The sequence below is a fragment of the Salvelinus fontinalis genome, chromosome 13 (genome assembly GCF_029448725.1).
Source record: "Salvelinus fontinalis isolate EN_2023a chromosome 13, ASM2944872v1, whole genome shotgun sequence".
In the NCBI taxonomy this organism is placed as follows: Eukaryota; Metazoa; Chordata; class Actinopteri; order Salmoniformes; family Salmonidae; genus Salvelinus; species Salvelinus fontinalis.
The window spans coordinates 48,889,571-48,908,560 of record NC_074677.1 but is presented as its reverse complement, the minus strand read 5'-3'; the positions used below and the strand labels follow the sequence as shown (position 1 = coordinate 48,908,560).

Sequence of the window (18,990 nt, the reverse complement as noted above, 5' to 3'; positions counted from 1 at the left end):
GGATAAATTGGCTGGTGGAAAAGGAGAAGAAGTTGACCTTACCTTGTTTGGAGAAACACAGAGGGAGCAGATGCAGTGACGACATGGAAAAGAGAGAAAAGAAAGACATATTCATTAGATTAGGACAAGGACTGTACTCACAGCACACAGAGACATACTTATCAAAACAGAAAAAGAGTTCCGATACAGACCAATCTGACACATGTTCACCACAGTCACTTAGCATGACCACAGTCACTTAGCATGACCACTGTGTTGTATATCATTCTGTGCATGTGCAGTGTGGGTTCAATGTGTGCAACAACCGTAGTATTAGACCAGTGTTTTCGTAATGTTCTCCTTATGCTTCGTGAGTAGGGCCCTGAGGTTTTCCTGGTCAGGTCCCTTCATCAGGGTAAACTCTGGGCCCTATAATCATAAGGTCGGTGCCTGACCTCACTGGGGCCAAGCTTCCTGAAATCCAGGACCTCTAAACCAGGCGGTGTCAGAGGAAGGCCCAAATAATTGTCAAAGACTCCAGTCACCCAAGTCATAGACTGTTCTCTCCACTACTGCACGGCAAGCGGTACCGGAGGGCCGAGTCTATGACCAAAAGGTTCCTTAACAGCTTCTGACAGCTACTCACTGTTTATTATCTATGCATAGTCACTTTACAAATGACCTTGCCTAACCTGTACCCCGCACATTGACTTGGTACCAACCCTGATAGCCTTGTTTTTCAATTTAGTTTATTTAGACATTTTTTCTTAACTCTGTTTCTTGAACTACATTGTTAAGGGCTTGTCAGTAAACATTTCACAGTAAGGTCTACTGCACCTGTTGTATTCGGTGCATGTGACAAATACAATTTGATTTGACCACCAGGGGAACACAAGCAGGTTTACCATCACCAACAAAACATGTTTGTTACTACCAAACACAAAATATAGGCACTATGTCACTAAATCCTTTGCATGTTTTTCTTATTGTTTTACTGTGCTTGGTCTCTACAACAGTTAAGACATGGTTTGATCTGCAGGCAAGGAAGAGCATGATTTTTCTCATTGTTCTTATCTTTATTATCACAATCATCACAAACACCAGCAACGATATCATCTTCACTGACAGTAGGAAACCAACGTTACACACATCATCTCCCCAGAAAAAGAGACAGAGATATTCAGACAAAATAATCCAGACATGTTTCCCATTCCTGCTGGCCCAGCCCCACTGCGGCTCAGTGAAGACTTAAACATGGTCCACGGCAGGGGTCCCTTTTCTCTGTCTCTGCACTGTAATACACTGCCTTTCGATCAAACACCCAAACATTAAGCTGTCGCCGCGCGCAACTTCTGAGGGAATGGTGCAGTCTTCAGCGTGACTCAGACAGTCATGAGAATTAATGTGTGGAATGTTTCTGTGTCGGTGTGGAAGGGTGGGCTGGGCAACTGCAAGCTGTCTGAAAACCATGCACAGAGAAACACATTTGATTCAAATGAATGATGGAAAGGGAAAGGTATAGGCTACTGTGCAAATTAAGTATTGATGTGCTGTGTGCATTGTATGTTCATAGCTCAAGATGAGCCGAGCACATTTTCATGGCATTCTAATTCTCTGTTATTACAGATAGGGAAAACCCAAAGCCAGGAGTGTAAAGCCAAAGGGCTACTTATCAAACACAGTCTCTGTTAAGACAGGGTCTTACTGTGGGAAGTGTTCTATAAAAAACATTCAGTCTATAGCCTCACGGTATAAAGCTGTGGTGTTGAACCAAGCTAGAGGGCTATGGAGAGTAGAAATAGATACTGACGTGACATAGTGAGAAGCTTTTTGTTACAGGGAGAGAGATGAAGAGAAGGGTAGACACAGGAAAACCTGGCTCCCTGTAGTGTAGAGGAAAGGCTCTGCAACCACTGCACAACAGCAGAACCTGAGACGGAGCTGCATTTCCTGACAAATGTCAAAAATATAAAACAATTAGAGAGTGTCATTTTCCCAAATTTGAAACCCTTATTCAAGGTTTCAAAGACCTCTCTGATGAGAGAAGGCTACCAGTCCTGTTGGGGGAAGACGCAGAGAGCTGTGGGTTGGCAGCGCACTACATTGCTACCTGCCATAAATTGAGGGACAGTGTCTGACAAACCAATCAACCTGCACATGTACTCTACTGTATGTTTATTGTTATTGTTGAATGTATGGTTATTTTGACACTTGGTTATTGTTGTTACTGTTGTCCCGTTGACAATTTTGATTCTCATTTTAATTTTTATATTGTAAATATCCAAAATAAGCTTTGGCAATATGTACATTGTTACGTCATGCCAATAAAGCAAATTGAATTGATGAAGAAAGAGGAAAGAGAGAAACAGATTGAGTGTGTGTGTGTGTGTGTGTGTGTGTGTGTGTGTGTGTGTGTGTGTGTGTGTGTGTGTGTGAGAGAGAGAGAGAGCTAGAGCCAGACAGAGAGAGAGTGTTTGTGTGAGAGAGAAAGAGAGCGAGAGAGGGAGAAAGAGAGAGACAGACAGACAGAAAGTGAGACAGATAGCCAGAGCCAGACAGAGAGAGGGAGAGAGAGAGAGCAGACAGAGAGAGCGAGAGAGAGAGAGAGAGACAGACAGACAGACAGACAGACAGACAGACAGACAGACAGACAGACAGACAGAGAGAGAGAGAGAGAGAGAGAGAGAGAGAGAGAGAGAGAGAGAGAGAGAGAGAGAGAGAGAGAGAGAGAGATGTTTAGAAATTAATAGACTCTGTGACCCTTTGTGGGTTTATATGATAATATGCAGGACAGAAGCTAGTGCCAATGTGAAACATGCGTCCCACAGCCTTCATACTGCTGCATGATGCACAACAACGCCTTGCCCCCTCCCTCTGCCTCCACACTGTGTGCTCAATACAACCAATATGCCACCCAGTCACTGGCTGCTACACAGACACATACAGGACACACTGACAACATCCACGTCTGACATGGACAAGTGAGTGCTTGTGATTATGTGGGGAAGAGACAAAGAGAGAGACAAAAGGTTGGTTACATGGGTATAAACTACACTGTGACAGCATAGTACAGGTGTAAGCCTACGTTTGTGTAAATACATAATGTGTGCACTCACTACTGTGAGTCGCTCTGGATAAGTGTCTGCTGAATGACTAAAATGTAAATTGTGATTATTCATTCAACTAACTAAGTGCAAACATGCAATGGGGCTAAGACAGAGTGGTTGATGGGTAGTTACAGAGGCAGCAGAATGGAACAGAACTAAGCTGTCCCGTCACTCTCAAACGTAACAGGAAATAGAGAGGAGGCAGCTCAAACTGGGTCAGTGTTGTGTTGCAAGCAGTTGTCATGCCAGTGCAGTGAGACTCAGGGCAAAAGGATTCAGTGCTTCTGGATCAAATGAGTCCAGCCAACTTCTTGCCTTCATGACGTGTTGTGTAACTACAGGGCTACACTGGCTTTTTACAAATACACGAGATAATTCAAATCATCACTCTGTCTGGTATGCAGACAGGCACAGATGCATGCACACCTAGAAACATGCTGAGACGACGTAAGACAAGGCAGCTTTTAGAACAGTACTTGCTCTAGCCAGAAAGATCACGAGACTATGAACAGTGTTATTTACAAGTCAACAACCACACAACATTTCTTATGTCCGGAATCTGCAGCACTGTCTGTATGGAGAGAGTGTTGCCATGACAATGTGCATGAGCTTGAGGTGAATCTTCCTGGTACGCTGGAGAGAAGAGGGCATTACACTAGAGATTGCCTGAATTGAACTATACTCACAAACCCACACACATGCAGATGAACACAACCATTAAAACGAGTCTTTGGTCTTTTCTGTTTTCCTATGGCTCGTAAAAATACCCTGGTAACCAAGCTTTAGTCCTAGTGGTTAAAATGAAGGCAAAGATGTGACGTTGTTGCTGGCTGTTACTAGGCAGGTTTGAAATCCCTGTCACTGTTAACAGCATGCCATGTTACATACAATCCTCCACTCACTAACAAGATCCAGTCTAAACCCTTACAACCTGTGAGCCATGGACATAAAAGGGACATTACTAAAGTGAATGACAAGTACTGAGCAAGACCATTGGTTACAGACAGACAGACTCAGAGACAGAGTTATATAGCATTACCCAACAGACACACTCATTCTGAATACAGAGCAGTGACAGTTTTCCATACAGGAATGAGTGTAACACTGCCATGGAATTAAGCCCAGTGTCTGATGGGAGAGACATATAAGCCCATTACTGCACCACAGCAACACAGAATATTAGAGCAGTGTGTGAGGGGGAAAGTGGGTCAGTTTGCCCAAGCACCATAGTGTTGTACAGAGAGGGAGAGGAAAGAGGAGAAAAAGTGGGGGAAGGAAAGTGCGAAATAAAAATACAGATGGAGAGAGGGAAGATCCATGGGACAGAGAAGAATGAGGGGTCCTCAGAACAATTATTTGATAGTATTAGCAGTGAGTCAGTCAGTCAAGTCAGGCCAGTCAGGTCAGTCAACCAGTCAGTCAGACAGCCAGTCAGGTCAGTCAACCAGTCAGTCAACCAGTCAGTCAACCAGTCAGTCAGAGAGCCAGTCAGGTCAGTCAACCAGTCAGTCAACCAGTCAATCAACCAGTCAGTCAGACAGCCAGTCAGGTCAGTCAACCAGTCAGTCAGTCAGTCAGCCAGTCAGGTCAGTCAACCCGTCAGTCAGACAACAGTCAGGTCAGTCAACCAGTCAGTCAGCCAGTCAGGTCAGTAAACCAGTCAAGTCAGTCAACCAGTCAAGTCAGTCAACCAGTCAGTCAGTCAGCCAGTCAGGTCAGTCAACCAGTCAGTCAGTCAGCCAGTCAACCAGTCAACCAGTCAGTCAGTCAGTCAGCCAGTCAGGTCAGTCAACCAGTTAGTCAACCAGTCAGTCAGCCAGTCAGTCAGGTCAATCAACCAGCCAGTCAGCCAGTCAGGTCAGTAAACCAGTCAAGTCAGTCAACCAGTCAAGTCAGTCAACCAGTCAGTCAGTCAGTCAGCCAGTCAGGTCAGTCAACCAGTCAGTCAGTCAGCCAGTCAGCTCAGTCAACCAGTCAGTCAGACAGCCAGTCAGGTCAGTCAACCAGTCAGTCAGTCAGCCAGTCAGGTCAGTCACCCAGTCAGTCAACCAGTCAATCAGTCAGTCAACCAGTCAGCCAGTCAGTCAGTCAGGTCAGTCAACCAGTCAGGTCAGTAAACCAGTCAGTCAGTCCACCAGTCAAGTCAGTCAACCAGTCAAGTCAGTCAGCCAGTCAATCACCCAGTCAGGTCAGTCGATCAGTCTGTTAGTCAGACGAGACCTAATGACACTGATACAGTGATTTCATAACCTGCACCTTTATCTGCACACCTGCTGGGTAAATAAGAATGGAAAAGAGTAATCACCCGATGAACATAGACACAGTGTTGCAGTGCATTTCATGAATCACGTAAAACAGGTTAACACAGAACCATGACATCAAAGGCTACTTGCTGAGCAATCTGGCCTCCATAATGCTCTTTAGAATTACTGATAGGCTGGCTGGGACACACAGAGAGATGAATAACACTCACAGACACGACTAGACAGCAATTACATGTAGCGCTGTCAACAACATGTAGTGGGAAACTCTTACACATAATAAAGGTAAAATGGGCCTACAAAGATTCAATATGTGCACCCCTTCATATGGATAGACTCAGACGGCAGACTGTTACACAGATTAGAATGGGGTCTAAGTATGCTTGCCTGCAGTCCAGCCACCAATTCAGTTTCTGGACCATGCTACTGACATGACTCAATGGTAAAGGTTGACTTGATCACACAGACACCAAAGAATAGGACGATTGCAGTGTAGAAACATCCCTCAGTCAGTCAGATGTACACAAGCTACATACTTATCTAAGTAAAGGACAGAATTGGAGTCTCACCTCTTCAGACACATCACCATCCTCCTGCTCCCTCTTTTCTCTCTGCATTGTCCCCATGCGACCCACATCCACCAGTGTGTTCTGGCTACAAGGCATAGCAAACTTCACGTCACTCATCCTAGAGTCAGTGGTTCCACACACCTCATAGTTGTACACACGCTGTAGGGTTCCCATGGTTCCGTCTGGGTAAACGGAAGGGTAATATGGGATAACGGGGAGGTTTGCTGCGGATTTAAAGAATAATCGATTCTGTCTCCATCTGTGGATTTTAACTGTGATAAGGACAATGATGGAGAATATGAACAGAACTGATACCACAGCCAAGGCCAACACTAGATAAAAAGTCAGGTTGCCATTATATTCCCTGTCCACTGTGAAGTCAGTGAGTTCTGAAAGGACTTCAGGGAAGCTGTCCGCCACCGCCACGTTCACATTGACTGTAGCTGATCGAGAGGGCTGTCCGTTGTCCTCCACTATAACAGTGAGCTTTTGTTTCACAGCATCTTTATCAGTGACTTGGCGTATGGTTCTTATTTCTCCATTTTGTAATCCCACTTCAAACAGCGCCCTGTCTGTCGCTTTCTGCAGTTTATATGAGAGCCAAGCATTCTGTCCGGAGTCCACATCAACAGCCACCACTTTAGTGACAAGATAGCCCACATCTGCTGAACGAGGCACCATTTCCGCCACCAGAGAGCCACCAGTTTGTACTGGGTACAGAACCTGAGGCGCGTTGTCGTTCTGGTCTTTTATGAATATGTTTATAGTCACATTGCCACTCAATGGGGGTGAGCCTCCATCTTGTGCATTGACATGTATTTTGAAAGATTTAATTTGCTCATAGTCAAAGGGTTTCACTGCGTAAAGCACCCCACTGTCTGAATTTACAGTCACATAAGAGGAGAGCGGAGCTCCGTTTAAACTACCATCCTCAAGGAAATATGACACCCGAGCATTTGGTCCCCAGTCTGCATCTGTAGCGCTGACAGAATAGAAAGACAGAGAAGAGGCATTGTTTTCGAACACATAGGCGTCATAGCTTCCTTGTTGGAACTGGGGCGCATGGTCGTTCACATCCGAAAGCTTTAAACTGAGCGTCTTTTTACTTGAGCGAGGCGGGTAGCCTCCATCTACTGCTGTAATTGTTACATTATATTCTGATGTCTGTTCTCTATCCAATACCGAGTCAGTCACCAGATTGTAGTAATTTGCTAAAGCTGATTCAATTTTGAAAGGAAGGTTGCGATCAATGGAACATGAAACCTTTGCATTGTCGCCTGAATCAAGATCCTGGATGTTAATCATGGCTACAATAGTGCCAGGGACTGAGTCCTCGGGTAGGGCACTAGAAAAGGACATGACGGTTATTTTCGGAGGGTTATCGTTCATATCAATAACATCAATAACGATTCCACATGAGTTTGTTAAGCCACCGTTATCTTTAGCTTTTACCTTTATCCTAAATTGTTTGTTTCTTTCATAATCTATATCACCCACTACTTTAACCTCACCTGATATCGGGTCAATTGTGAATAGCTCTCGAATAGTGGCGGTAGCATGCTCAAAATAAAATTCTATGTTAGCGCTAGATCCCTCGTCTGCGTCTGTCGCGCTCACTGTTGTAACCAATGTGCCCTTCCCAGCATTCTCTAGAACGGATGCTTTATATGTAGCTTGGCTAAATATCGGGGCATTGTCGTTGGCATCGAGAACCACAATGTGGATTTTAACTGTTCCAGACCTTCGAGGGTCTCCGCCATCGACAGCAGTTAAAGTCAAATAGTGATGCTTTGTCCTTTCTCTGTCCATGGCTTTTTGAAGTACTATCTCTATGTTTTCACTTACATCTAGACGACCTTGAATCTTAAGATTAAAATGATCCGTGGGGTTTAATACGTATTTCTGTAGTGTATTTTCCCCTACGTCCTGGTCTATTGCGCTTTCTATAGAGAAAAGCGCACCAGGTAGGACTGACTCGCTAATTTCCAATTCAATTTCCTTTTTTGGAAAAACGGGGCTATTGTCGTTGATATCTAGTATTTCCACTGTAACCCGAAACATCTCCATTGGGTTCTCTAGAATCACATCGAAACTGAAGCTACATACTGAGATCTCCAAACATAGCTGTTCCCGGTCCATTCTCTCTTTCACTAACAATTGTCCTTTCTCTCTGTCCAGCCTCAAGTACTCACTGCCGCCCGCGGTGAAAACCCGAGCTCTCCCGGCTACAAGCCGTTGAGGCTCCAGTCCCAGATCTTTCGCTATATTCCCAACAAAGGAGCCCACCGTCATCTCCTCCGGGATGGAGTAGCGGACCTGTCCGGACACAGCGTAAGCTGAGAAGGCGCAAACCATGAATATGCACAATAGCCACTCCAAGAGCCTGTTGTTCCTTCTCATTGCCATTTCACGACAAAAAGCCAAAGCCAAAACACAATATTAAGGCAGAAAATAAATCCTAGAACGTATTTTTCAAGAATCCAGTCAACGTGACGTCCGTTTACAGAACAAGGTGTTTCTGTAGAACTAATGTACTATCCAGAACAGGGCCCTTATTCTATCAACTGGGTCTCCAGTTTAATGTGCTCTCTGGGCGTTGCTAAGCGCATTATTATAGTAGGAACCATAGTGTGATTGTGCTAAATATTACATGCGATCAACAGCGGCACTCAGGGTTCAAACTAAGTACTACATTACTAAAGAAAATGTGTCAAACTTCAAAACACCGAACAAATGATTGACATAAAACAGTTACACATTTCCTTTTGCAAAATTCTCCTCCATATTATCATAACATACTGCATAAGAATGTGATACATGAATATAGCTGAAGCAGAGACATTACACTAAGATTCATTGGAATACACACAGTCACATGCGTAACGACAACGCATGCGCAGAAATGAACGCAGAGAGGGAGAGAGAGAGAGCGCGATGCATCAACATCCCAGATAGTCTATAAAAAAAGAGGTAAGATTGATTTCAATATGCCTTCTCACCTCTCCATCACCATCCTCCTGCTCCCTCTTTTCTCTCTGCATTGTCCCCATGCGACCCACATCCACCAGTGTGTTCTGGCTACAAGGCCTAGCAAACTTCACATCACTCATCCTAGAGTCAGTGGTTCCACACACCTCATAGTTGTACACACGCTGTAGGGTTCCCATGGTTCCGTCTGGGTAAACGGGAGGGTAATATGGGATAACGGGCAGGTTTGCTGCAGATTTATAGAATGACTTATTCTGTTTCCACCGGTAGATTTTGACAGAAATTATAGCAATAATAGAAAAAATAAAAAGTAGTGAAACCACAGCAAGTGCCAAAATTAAATAAAATGTCAGTTTATTGTTGTATTCTTTTTCTTGCGTAAAGTCAGTGAGTTCTGAAAGGACTTCAGGGAAGCTGTCCGCCACCGCCACGTTCACATTGACTGTAGCTGATCGAGAGGGCTGTCCGTTGTCCTCCACTATAACAGTGAGCTTTTGTTTCACAGCATCTTTATCAGTGACTTGGCGTATGGTTCGTATTTCTCCATTTTGTAGGCCCACTTCAAACAGCGCCCTGTCTGTCGCTTTCTGCAGTTTATATGAGAGCCAAGCATTCTGTCCGGAGTCCACATCAACAGCCACCACTTTAGTGACAAGATAGCCCACATCTGCTGAACGAGGCACCATTTCAGCCATCAGAGAGCCACCAGTTTGTACTGGGTAGAGAACCTGAGGCGCGTTGTCGTTCTGGTCTTGAATGAAAACAGTTAAAGTCACATTGGTGCTCAGAGGCGGTGAGCCGCCATCTTGCACTTTAATGCAGATCTTAAATTCTTTGATTTGTTCATAATCAAAAGCACGCGCTGCGTGGATCACGCCACTTTCTGAATTCACAGATATAAATGGAGATGCTGAAAGTCCGTCTTTATGCGAATCATCTATAAAATAAGAAATACGCGCGTTGTTGCTGGTGTCCTTATCACTGGCTGTTAGTGAAAATATGGATACACCGGGAGAGTTGTTCTCCCTCACATAAGCAGTGTATGAGTGCCTCTCACATACTGGAGCATTATCATTCACATCCGATATTCTCAATGTCAGTGTCTTGTTAGTAGAACGCGGAGGAAACCCCTCATCCACCGCTGTTATTGTAATATTGTACTCGGAAACCATTTCACGGTCCAACATCTGATCTGTGACCAAACTGTAGATGTTGGAAGAGGATGACTTAATACGAAAAGGTAAATCCGAGTTTACGGAACATTTGATGTGTCCATTTCTACCGGAGTCTAAATCTTTCATGTTCAGCATTGCTATAACTGTCTCTGGTGACGCGTCCTCAGGTATTGGGTTAGAAAAGGTTATTAATGTAATTAGAGGGTCGTTGTCATTGATGTCCAAAACGTCTATCTGTACTTTACAAGAATCTGTAAGAGAACCCCGATCCATTGCTTGCACACTTATTTTATGTTGTTTGTTAGTTTCGAAATCTAATTTACCGTTAACTTTGATTTCCCCGGTAAGAGAATCAATAGTAAAAAGATCTGACGCGCTAACAGTGGAATGGGAAAAAGAATACACAACCTCTCCATTTGTCCCTTTATCTGAATCGGTAGCACTGACTCTCAAAATCACAGTCCCTTTAGGCGAATCTTCGGATAAAGAGGATTTATAAAGGACAGAGCTAAATAAAGGTGCATTATCATTTATATCCAATACTTCTATGTATATTTTGACCGTGCCCGACTTCCGAGGAGTACCTCCATCCACAGCAGTTAACACTAAAGTATGTTGCTCATTCGTTTCCCTGTCCAGCATCGTTTGAAGTACCATTTCTAAATATTTACTGCCATCAGAGTGCGAATGTTGCTTCAGAGTGAAATGATCACTCGGAAGAAGGGAATATGTTTGAATGGAATTAATTTCGACGTCAGGATCCATAGCATTCTCTAGCGGAAAACGGGCACCAGACAGAGACCCCTCACTAATCTGTAATCGAATTTCTTTACTTGAAAATACTGGAGAATTGTCGTTTATATCTAATATCTCTACGTCAATACGGTGAAGTTCAACGGGATTTTCAAGAATTATCTGGAAATGTAACGAACATGGAGCCACTTGGGCGCACAGCTCCTCTCTATCAATCCTGTCTTTCACAAGCAGAGTCCCTTTGTCCGCATTGAGACCGATATACTCACGGCTATCCTCTGTAAAAATACGCGCTCGACCTGATTTCAGTCTTTTAACTTCCAGCCCTAGGTCCTGAACGATATTCCCCACGAATGAACCCGTCGTCATCTCCTCTGGAATAGAATAGCGGACCTGGCCGCCCACATACCGGTAAAACCAGACTGAGAGGAGAAGATACAGTTGCCATTTCCGAATGGCGGATCTCCCTGTGCCACGAAAACAAAGAAAATACATGTTTTCCTAACGTTGCACAACTAGCAATTGTTAAAATCCGACAAGGCGTAGGCCTATATGTAGGCAAAGGAGCAAATCAAGATAGGTCTGTTATTCCAATGACATCCGTCAGAGACAATGTTCTCACACTCCCAAAGCAATAGTGTTTGCGTACATGTCACTGCGACTCTAATATCATCCACAAAATAGGCAGGGTCAACATTACTCTCTTGCAGGTCTACTATTGTATCGGTCAACAGCGGCACTAAGAGCATTGGGGAGTTATTACATGTGTAGAGAAACATGTTTCTGACAAAAGCTTCTCATCAGAAATCACAACTCCGAAATATCCACACCATACTGTAGGCTACAGAATGACGGCAGACTTTGAATTGTTTTAATTGTATGGTCTGCATGTTCAAAGTTAAAATAAATCAAACGTTAAAAATAAATAAAAAATCGATAAATTACTCAAATATACATTATCGTTCTGTGTTGGTTGACATAACGATTATGCCCGATAAAAGCACAAGTCTGTCTGACATTGTTGCTGTCCATGAGTGGAGGTGCTGAAATTAACACAGGACTGAGAGCACCCTTTGAACAAGATTAGTAAATGAATAGCCTGTAAATCCCCTGGTAATGCACACAATAAACCAGAGAACATCACAGGATGTCAAAGACCGAATCTAAGTTTAAACAAAACAAATGAAATTGTAAAATGATCAACCAGCATAACACATTGGGCAGACATTATCTCACCTTTTCAAGGGAATATGCTCAATATATGAAGTGTATCTCTTTGTGCACGCTGTAAAGTCTCCATAGGGTCCATTATTTACACGTTCTGACTAAAAGGTCTGGCAAATTTACAGCCACTCTTTTTTGAGTCAGTCGAGATACATAGCTGTACACGTGTTGCAGAGTCCATGTCCCTCCGGCGCCTGCGTAACCGGGTGGATATCAGGGAATAACTGGGAGACTAGACTGGTACCTGTGCGTGATTGTCTCTATCTGTAGATCTTCACTGATCTTATAACCACTACACACGAGATGGAAAAGGAAGGACACAAGAGCCAAGGCCAAAACTAGATAAAAAGTCAGCTTATCGTTGTAATCCTTGTCTTGCCAATAAAGTCAGTGAATTATGAAAGCACTTCAGGAATCTGTCCGAAACCACCACGTTCACGTTGGCTATAGTTGATCGAGAGGGCTGCCCGTTGTCCTCCGCTCCAACAGCGAGCTTGTGTTTCACGGCATCTTTATCAATGACCTGACGTATGGTTCTTATTTCTACATGTTGTAGACCCACTTCAAACCGCGCCCTAGTTGTTACTGGGTAGAGCACCTGAGGACCGTTGTCGTTGTAATCTTTATTAATTATTAACTTCAAAGTTAAGTTACATTAGAGTGGAGGAGAGCCTCCGTCTTGCGCTTTGACGTGGAATTCAAAAGTTTTGATTTGTTCGTAAGCAAACGATCTCACTGCATACATAATGAATGTTTCAGAATTAATCGTTATCTTATTTTTATTTCAGGTTTTATTTATTACACTCATATAGCAGTCAATACCAACGGAACTCCATGAGCATTCATCATATTTTAATAAAACAGGCAGGTGGCGCCGCTCGAACCCTCAACCTTCTGGCCCAAAGCCCAGCGCACCATCGACTGTGCCACAAAAGCATGTTGGAGTGGAAGAGTCGATATCCGCGTTTAGCCTATAAACCACCGTCACTATACAACTCCTTCCATTCAAAGAGCGCGTCCTCGAGCTAGACCTCACAGACGCCGTCTTACAGGAACGCGCTCACCCGCCAAGCACATGCACTCTCGTGGATGCGAGGCCCGATCACTTCTGACACCAATGTAATGAAACAAGCCGGGAGCACGGCTCGGACCCTCAGTCTTCTGGCCCCAAGCCCAGCTCGCCATCGACTGTGCCACAAAAGCCTTCTCGAGTGACAGAGTCGATATCCGCGCCTACAAACTAAAACTAATTTCTAAGAGCAACAAAAATAAATAAAAAAAGAGTAAAAAAAAGATATCAATAATGTCCTGCTATCTTAAAGCGACTCACTAATCAATGAGAATAAATATATGATTTGTGACCGTATGTACCGTTCAGTTCTAGACTTTGGTAAAGTCAGTTCGTTTTGGCTACGGGTGTTCCTGTCTGTCACCGTGATTCGGTCAGGGGGTAGCTAGTCTTTAGATTTTAGGAGGCTGACTGTGACGACAGTGCTGATTTGAGGCCGTCTTTGATGAAGACAGGGTAGGGACAGTGTCTGAAGTACCTCAGTACAACTGGAGTATCTACCTAGGACGGCGCGGCATGCTCTCTTCTGAATAGATCCAGGTCATCGGACTGGGCTTGGGTTAATGAGCTGGGCCAAACAGGAGCGGCATAGTCCAGGGTGGGGTGGAAATGCTTACCAGGTCTTCCTGTGGCACATGGAACCTTTTTAGAAAACGAATGAGAAATCTGTGGCTCTTGGTTACCATAGCAACCTGCTGCCCCATTGTAAGCCCTTTTTTTTACCATTACCCTAGAATTTTCACACTATCACATACTTATCAAAGATGAGATGTCATTTCCTTTCACCTTTTATTCTTCCAAGAAACAGGAGATGCTGGCATTCTGACCCCAGTCTTCATCTTTGGCGGGACTCAACTAATTGACACACCTGGGGAGTTGTTTTCTATTATAAACTGGGTGGTTCGAATCCTGAATGCTGATTGGGTGACAGCCGTGGTATATCAGACCGTGTACCACGGGTATGACAAAACGTTTATTTTTATAGCTCTAATTACGTTGGTAACCAGTTTGTAATAGCAATAAGTTACCTCAGGGGTTTGGGATATATGGCCAATGTACCACCGCTAAGGGCTGTATCCAGGCACTCCACGCTGCGTTGTGCATAAGAACAGCCCTTGGCTGTGGTATGTTGGCCATAGGGCCTTATTGTTTAATTATACAACGGGTGGGTCTAATCTTGATTGGTTAAAACCACATTCCAGCCAGTGTCTATTCCACAACTTACCACCTGCTAAATCTATGACTTTAAATGCCTATTTACTCTGTTCCATCTGACTGCGCAATCCACTTTTTCATCAAATCAAATCAAATGTATTTATATAGCCCTTCTTACATCAGCTGATATTTCAAAGTGCTGTACAGAAACCCAGCCTAAAACCCCAAACAGCAAGCAATGCAGGTGTAGAAGCACAGGGGGCTAGGAAAAATGCAATAGAAAGGCCAAAACCTAGGAAGAAACCTAGAGAGGAACCAGGCTATGAGGGGTGGCCAGTCCTCTTCTGGCTGTGCCGGGTGGAGATTATAACAGAACATGGCTAAGATGTTCAAATGTTCATAAATGACCAGCATGGTCAAATAATAATAATCACATTAGTTGAAGTTCATAAGCCCAGCCAGGCAATTTATAAACTTAATCTCCACTATAAAAAGCATGGAGACATTATCTCACATTTTTATAGACTAGCATTTGGTTTTCAACAGCAGAGATTTGTAAAAACCTTGCTGTCTGTCTCTCCGACATTTGCAGCATTGTTTCAATATTGAAATTCGATCTACAGCTTTCACATGGTAATGAACGTGTCAGGAGTCAGGATGAGACAGACAGGCAGCTTTTCCAGCCAGTCAAAATCCTGAATCAGCATAATTTTTATGGATTATATACAAAGAAATATCAATTTTAAAAAAGGTACAACGAAAAAAAGTGCAACTAGTTTGCAGTATTTCCAGCTTCTATTTGAAGTGATTGTGTTAGCTGTGCTGTTGGCTAGCACATTTTCTATGCCAGGTGAAATCGCGCCTCATTAGTTCATTGTTATTGATGTACCAACTAAATATAATTAGAAAACAGCTTAAACAAATGCAAATGAAGCTACTTTATTGTTATTCTGGCTGCATTGTTTGACGTGACTGTATGTTAGCCGTAGTTTGCTAGCTAGCAAGTAAGGGATAAGAATGTTGCCTGCCAGTATGGCAATTGAACATTTAGAAAGATCGACTGGGTCACGTCCATAGATACAGAACAAAAAGAGTGAATGACTGGGTCGCGTCTCTAGCAACGGAACCGATAGAACGAACAGCCAGCCGGCCATGGTAGCAACCCTAGATTTGTGTCGGGGCTATATCTTATCCTCCAAACACCAGCTTCTCAGACATTATCACTGAACTTCTTATGGATAGGGGGCAGCATTTTCACGTTTGGATGAAAAGAGTGCCCAGAGTAAACTGCCTCCTACTCAGTCCCAGATGCTAATATATGCATATTATTATTAGTATTGGATAGAAAACACGCTGAAGTTTCTAAAACTTTTTGAATCATGTCTGTGACTATAACAGAACTTATTTGGCAGGCAAAACGCCGAGGACAAACCATTCCGATTTTTTTTGAGGTCGCTCTCTTTTCAATGGGATTTCATTGGGAATCCAGATTTCTAAGGGACCTTCCTGCAGTTCCTATCGCTTCCACTGGATGCCAACAGTCATTAGAAATTGGTTGAGGTTTTTCCTTTGAGAAATGAAGAAGTAGCCATGTTCAGAATGAGGCTCCAGTAAAGTGTACTGTTTGTTAGAGGTGCGTGACCAGAAAGCATGCTACACATTGTTTTCCTCCGGTATTGAACACAGATCATCCCGTCTTCAATTTTATCGGTTATTTACGTAAAAAAATACCTAAAGTTGTATTTCAAGTAGTTTGAAATGTTTGGACAAATCTTACAGGTAACTTTTGGAGTCATGTTGAGCGAGTTGGAACCAGTGTTTTTCTGGATCAAACGCGCCAAATAAATGGACATTTTGAATATATATCGACGGAGTTAATCGAACAAAAGGACAATTTGTGATGTTTCAAGGAATACCTAGGATAGGATAAAGCAACCCTTCTGCCCCCCCCCCCCTTAAAAGATCTAGATGCACTATTGTAAAGTGGCTGTTCCACTGGATGTCATAAGGTGAATGCACCAATTTGTAAGTCGCTCTGGATAAGAGCGTCTGCTAAATGACTTAAATGTAAATGTAAATGTTTATGGGACATATTGGAGTGCCAACAGAAGAAGCTTGTCAAAGGTAAGGCATGAATTATATCTTTATTTCTGCGTTTTGTGTCGCGCCGGGAGGGTTGAAATATGATGGTCTGTGATTGTTAGCTGGGGTGCTATCCTCAGATAATAGCATTGTTTGCTTTAGCTGTACAGCATTTGTGAAATCTGACACGTTGGCTGGATTCCCAACAAGTGTAGCTTTAATTCGGTATATTGAATGTGTGATTTCATGAAAGTTTAATTTTTATAGTAATTTATTTGAATTTGGCGCTCTGCATTTTCACTGGTGTATGGCCAGGTTGGACGCTACCGTCCCACATATCCCAGAGAGGTTAAAGAGGCCACACACACAATTAGCATTTTTTTTATTTAACTAGGCCAGTCAGTTAAGAACATATTCTTCTTCACAATGTTGGCCTACACCGGCCAAACCCTAACCCTTACGACGCTGGGCCAATTGTGCACCGCCCTATTTGACTCCCAATAATGCCTGGTTGTGATACAGCCTGGAATCGAACCAGGGTCTGTAGTGACGCCTCTTGCATTGAGATGCAGTGCCTTAGACTGCTGCACCACTCTGGAGTCCAATCGTCCATACCATTGTGGCGTTTGATTTTGCATTCTCTTAAACATTGAGAAAAAAGCTAAATATATCTTTCCACATCGAAAATATTGAGTAGCGTACTCATGCACAACTCCCCCGTAGTCCTTTTAAATCATCTGTGTCGGTTTTCATTTGAGTTTGGTTCTAGAAATCTGCCGCAACTGCTGTTTTGGCTCATATGAATCACTCAGGTGGGAGATTCATCGCATTTGAGGCTTATAACTCGTCTTACTGTTCAACAGCAGCACTCAGAGTCCAGAGAACAAACTAACATCATGTTGATTCTGCTACACAGACAGCTAAAGAAAGACTGGTGTATTACATAACCACATCTGTGGAATATTATTGTAATGACAGCTCTAAAAAGGTTACGGACACGGGTGTGGGTAAAGAAGTTCAATACTACAGTAAAACATTATATTAGAGGGAGAATTACTACTAATATCAGAATTAATATCACAAGCAAAACAAAAATAGATCAGTCAAGATAAGTATCAACAATTGCCAATTGTCACTCTTGTCATTTTCAATACTTGAATATTAACCAGGTCATGTATCTTTTTATGTTGTCAGTAAACACTTGTCACAATACTGTATGGCAAAAAATATATACGTTATATAATGATACCGTAAAAGCCAAAGCCAAAGACACAAACAGCTCTTTGAATGCAGCACGTTTGGTATTTCAGCACCATGGAGAGCACCAGTTGCAAATTGAAAGGCAGACTATCAAACCAACTAAACTAGATCTTCTTTTAGGCCATGCAATACAAAAACGATTTAATAATGAAAATGGTGCATGCTGCAACTGTGTCACCAAATACAAATGATAAAAAGATGATCCCCATAAAATTGATATGGCAACATGTGTTTAACCCCGACTGCATAATTCACATTACAAAAATATTTACCTCAAGTCTCAAAAATCAGAACAGCTGTAGGTAATGTTTTATCCACCATTTCAAACCCTTTATTTCCATGTAACTGGGGGTGAAACTGAGAGGCCAACATGACTCCTCCCACAGACCAAGGTCAGAGGTCATCACAGGATGAGTCAGAGAGTGTGTCAAAGCAGTGAAGCATGAAGCCCCATATCCAAAACACAAGCTCCATATGTTCCCAAACAATCTACACACATCCTGCTGCAGAGTTGCACACCCAACACCCCACAGATATGCCCCTCTCCATTCCGTTATGTCCCATGGACATTGATACCTACGGAGGCTTGTCTATACATCACAATCACAATCACGGCAGACATGATGCACCTCTTCCAATATCACAACTGAAATTCCATTACCAATTCTGTATATAAAATATAGATTATATGCATTGTTATATATCATAGACAAATGGGTTATATAGTTATACACACAGAAAGAGATAGGCCTTCCGTTTAGATGAAGAAGAATTAAATGAATAAGAGATATGTTTGAGCAGATACAGAGGGCTGAGGAGCTACATATATAATTATTTTGACCTACTTTAGAACCTACTTTAGAATTGTGTGACAGTGCTGAGCAGAGTAGTCTCGCTGCAGTGTGTGTGTATGTTTGTCTGCAGTGCTGAGCAGAGTAGTCTCGCCGCAGTGTGTGTGTATGTTTGTCTGCAGTGCTGAGCAGAGTAGTCTCGCTGCAGTGTGTGTGTATGTTTGTCTGCAGTGCTGAGCAGAGTAGTCTCGCTGCAGTGTGTGTGTATGTTTGTCTGCAGTGCTGAGCAGAGTAGTCTCGCTGCAGTGTGTGTGTATGTTTGTCTGCAGTGCTGAGCAGAGTAGTCTCGCTGCAGTGTGTGTGTATGTTTGTCTGCAGTGCTGAGCAGAGTAGTCTCGCCGCAGTGTGTGTGTATGTTTGTCTGCAGTGCTGAGCAGAGTAGTCTCGCCGCAGTGTGTGTGTATGTTTGTCTGCAGTGCTGAGCAGAGTAGTCTCGCCGCAGTGTGTGTGTATGTTTGTCTGCAGTGCTGAGCTGTGTGAAGTTCAGCGAGCAGTACACTTTGTGTTACTGGTAGGC

General features: G+C 43.2%; 1 protein-coding gene across 25 annotated transcripts in view; it reads right to left on the bottom strand.

Moving 5' to 3' along the window:
* The window catches only part of LOC129868843 (protocadherin gamma-C5-like), a 138,984-nt gene that overhangs the window by 46,555 nt on the left and 73,439 nt on the right, over positions 1-18,990 (bottom strand). Inside the window, exon 1 of one of the 25 annotated variants that reach the window (XM_055943133.1) lies at positions 8,916-11,505. The exons of 21 other annotated variants lie outside the window; for them this stretch is intronic. In XM_055943133.1, the coding sequence (XP_055799108.1) occupies positions 8,916-11,327 (2,412 nt within the window). In that variant the 5' untranslated portion in view covers positions 11,328-11,505. Of the gene's footprint in view, positions 1-6,057; positions 8,532-8,915; positions 11,506-18,990 lie in introns of those variants that run through there. 3 more of the 25 variants (XM_055943147.1, XM_055943158.1, XM_055943159.1) reach the window with 3 other exon arrangements.